The sequence below is a fragment of the Vicia villosa genome, linkage group LG2, assembly GCF_029867415.1.
Source record: "Vicia villosa cultivar HV-30 ecotype Madison, WI linkage group LG2, Vvil1.0, whole genome shotgun sequence".
NCBI lineage: Eukaryota > Viridiplantae > Streptophyta > Magnoliopsida > Fabales > Fabaceae > Vicia > Vicia villosa.
In genome coordinates this window covers 42586724-42589811 of record NC_081181.1, presented here as the reverse complement: position 1 = coordinate 42589811, position 3088 = coordinate 42586724, and the positions used below count along the sequence as shown (strand labels likewise).

Here is a 3088-nt window from a genome sequence, read left to right as displayed (position 1 = left end):
CGGTACCCGTCAGTCCCTTTGTAGATATGTTGATAAAGTGTTGACTGATAATCCTTTGGCAGTCCCTCAAAAAGGTAAAATTTGTCCTAGGGTGCGCACAAGTCAGATTATAGGAGTTGATGGGGTGGTTGTAAAGTGTAATCACGTGGAGACTTGTTCAAATGTGGAGCCTAGAATTGACCAGCAAGTTTTGGTGAAAGTTTGTGACAGGGTCAATAAGCCCATTGTATATTGTGGGTCTAGTGATAAATACCATATTAGTTCAACTCAGTTGGGCTCATCACTTGGTCTGGCCGTCTGGGTTTACAATTTGCAACGTCTGGTCCAATTTCTTCACCCTTTCTTGTTACACAACAAAAGAGAAATTGGAAGAAACTTTCAGATTTGGGTGATTTTGAGAATTTTCCTAAAACATATTTTCCCTAGAAAATGAAACCAAAAACCACTTCCATAGCCAGACCATCTTATTTTACACCACTTGTTCGCCCGATGCCTTCAAATTCAACTGGTCATTCAAAATTGTTGCCTGCTTCTACCTCATCTTCGAGGTCTATTTTCTCTGGTGGTTCCACCCTTTGATGCAATTCTTCCTCAGGTCGTGACGTAATGCAAGGCAATGTTAGATTTCGCAGTCAGGAAGAGCATTGGGTTGCGTTGACAATATGGAAGAAAGTTGCTTATTTGGGTATTAGAGGGGGAGCTGATGAAGCTTCACTCATTGCTAAAATTCAGAGGCTCAGATTGAAGGATAAAGGAAGGGTTACTCTGAAGGATGATAACAACTGTGGTTCCAAATGAATATTATCTCATACAATATCAGAGGAGGGGGAATTTTTCTAAAAGACAGGTTTTGAGGAAGTTGATCAGTGAAGGGAAAGTGGATTTTTGCTTACTGCAAGAAACTAAAATTTCACATATGGAGGAATCTATAGTCAAGTCTTTTTGGTGGATTAAAGAGGTTGCTTGGAGCGCTAAGAATTCTAAAGAAATTATGGAGGTATCTTATCTATGTGGGATCCTAAGTTGATTGATTCTTTGTTCAGTTTTGAGGGAGAAGGTTTTTTAGGGGTTCAATTACTATGGAATGGTCTTATCATTTTTCTCATAAATGTTTATTCTTCTTGTCACTCTCTGAATAAAAGAAAATTGTGGACTGAGCTTATCAGATTGAAAGCATCTCTTCCATCTAGAGAATGGTGCATCTGAGGCGACTTAAATATAGTGAAGCGGATTAGTGAAAGGAAAGGAGCAAGATATAGCGTTAACCATTCTGATATTGCTGATTTCTCGGATTCCATCGGGACTTTAGATTTGGTGGATTTACCGGCAATAGGAAATAAATTTTCCTGGTTCAATTTGGCAAGTGATGCGGCGAGCAGATTGGATCGTTTCTTAGTTTCTGAAGGGCTAATTGACGCGTGGGATTTGAAAGGACAATGCATTGGTGATATAAGTTTATCTAATCACTGTCCTATGTCTATTAAAGCTAACAGATTGAATTGGGGTCCCAAGCCCTTTCGATTTTTTTCGGTTTGGATTGATCATCCAGAATTTTTACCATTGGTGGCGGAGGTTTGGAATGGTGTAGTCATCCAAGAGCGAAAATTATTTGTCTTTAAAGAGAAACTCAAACTTCTTAAAAACAGGCTTAAAGTTTGGAATCAATAGGTTTTTGGGAAGCTTGATCTTTTGGTCGAAGACGCAGTGAGAGACTTGAATGTGCTTGATAGATTGGTGGCGAAAGGGGATAGTGTAGTCAATGCCGAGTCCATAGAAAAAAGGCGAGAAGCTCATCATATTTTTTGGGAAAAATTGTGTATTAGAGAATCCATTCTTCGGCAAAAATCAAGATGCAATTGGTTAAAGGAGGGTGATCGAAATTCGATATATTTTCATTCTTTTATGAAGACTCGATTTCGTCGTAACAGTATTGTTAGTATTAAAACAAAGGGTTTTTTGTTGAAGATGTGGAAGGTATCAAACAATAGGCTGCCAATTTCTTTCAGCAAAGACTTCAGGTACCTATACTCATTAGGCCGGCCAATCTTAGAAGGTGTTCCCTTTAATCAATTATCTGCAGAAGATAATACTAATCTCGAGCTCTCCTTCTCATTGCAAGATATTAAGGATTTTATTTGGAATCCACAAAGCTTTAATGATTATTGTCCCATCTATCTGATTAGTAGTGTTTATCGGATTATTCCAAAGCTCTTAGCGGACAGATGAAAAGCGTTTCTGAACAAACTTTTGTAAAAGCACCAGCCGACTTTTTTACCCAATAGAAGAATGCTTGATGGTGTATTGGTTCTTAACGAATTAGTGGATTTGGATGTTCGAGGCAGGGAAGGTCTTTTTCTGTTTAATGTCAATTCCGAAAAAGCTTTTGATTATGTTTCTTGGGATTACGATAAGGATTCCTTATTCCTTGATGAAGAGTATATTGAGAAGATTGTCAAGTTACATGGTATCCCTTTAAGTATTGTTTCTAATAAAGATCTGAGATTTACATTGAGGTTTTGGGAGAGTTTGCAGGAAGATATAGTTACTAAGATGAGGTTGAGTTATGGTATCATCCGTAGACAAACGGTCAGCTGGAGAGGATTATTAAGTCTTAGGAGTTTTTGCTAAGAACTTGTGTTTTGTAATAGGGAGGTAATTGGGAAAGTTACTTACCATGGATTGAGTTTACCTACAGCAATAGTTTCCATTTGAGTATTGGACTGGCACCATTTGAAGCTTTATATTGTAGAAGGTGTAGGACACCTTTAAGTTTGTATGAATCAGATGAGAGTGTTATACTAGGACCTGAGATAGTTCATCAAACCTCTAAGAATATTAAAATGATTTGGAAGAAGATGAAAGCTTCGCAGATTCGCCATAAGAGTTACCATGATAAGCGAAGGAAAGCACTTGAGTTCCCAGAGGGAGATCATGTGTTTTTGAGGGTTACTCCAATAATTGGTTTGGTCGAGTATTGAAATCTCGAAAGCTCGCTCCTCATTTCATTGCCCGTTTCTTTTGAATCTTCATGATATCTTTTTTTGTGTCTCAGTTGAGGAAGTACTTTCTTGATCCATTTCACGTGTTT

General features: G+C 38.0%; 1 protein-coding gene across 1 annotated transcript; it reads left to right on the top strand.

The window, feature by feature from the left end:
* The first annotated feature begins 916 nt into the window (after window positions 1-916).
* LOC131648924 (uncharacterized) lies at window positions 917-2226 on the top strand. The gene is made up of 3 exons (XM_058918655.1): window positions 917-997; window positions 1228-1572; window positions 1669-2226. Exons 1-3 carry the CDS (start codon window positions 917-919, stop codon window positions 2224-2226), a joined length of 984 nt encoding a protein of 327 aa, XP_058774638.1.
* The last annotated feature ends 862 nt before the right edge of the window (window positions 2227-3088 follow it).

Coding starts and splice junctions, on each gene's coding strand:
- LOC131648924 (XM_058918655.1), top strand. CDS start 917: ATGGAGGAATCTATAGTCAAGTCTTTTTGGTGGATTAAAGAGGTTGCT. Junction 998..1,227: donor ATTCTAAAGAAATTATGGAG/GTATCTTATCTA, acceptor AATATAGTGAAG/CGGATTAGTGAAAGGAAAGG. Junction 1,573..1,668: donor TTTTACCATTGGTGGCGGAG/GTTTGGAATGGT, acceptor TGGAATCAATAG/GTTTTTGGGAAGCTTGATCT.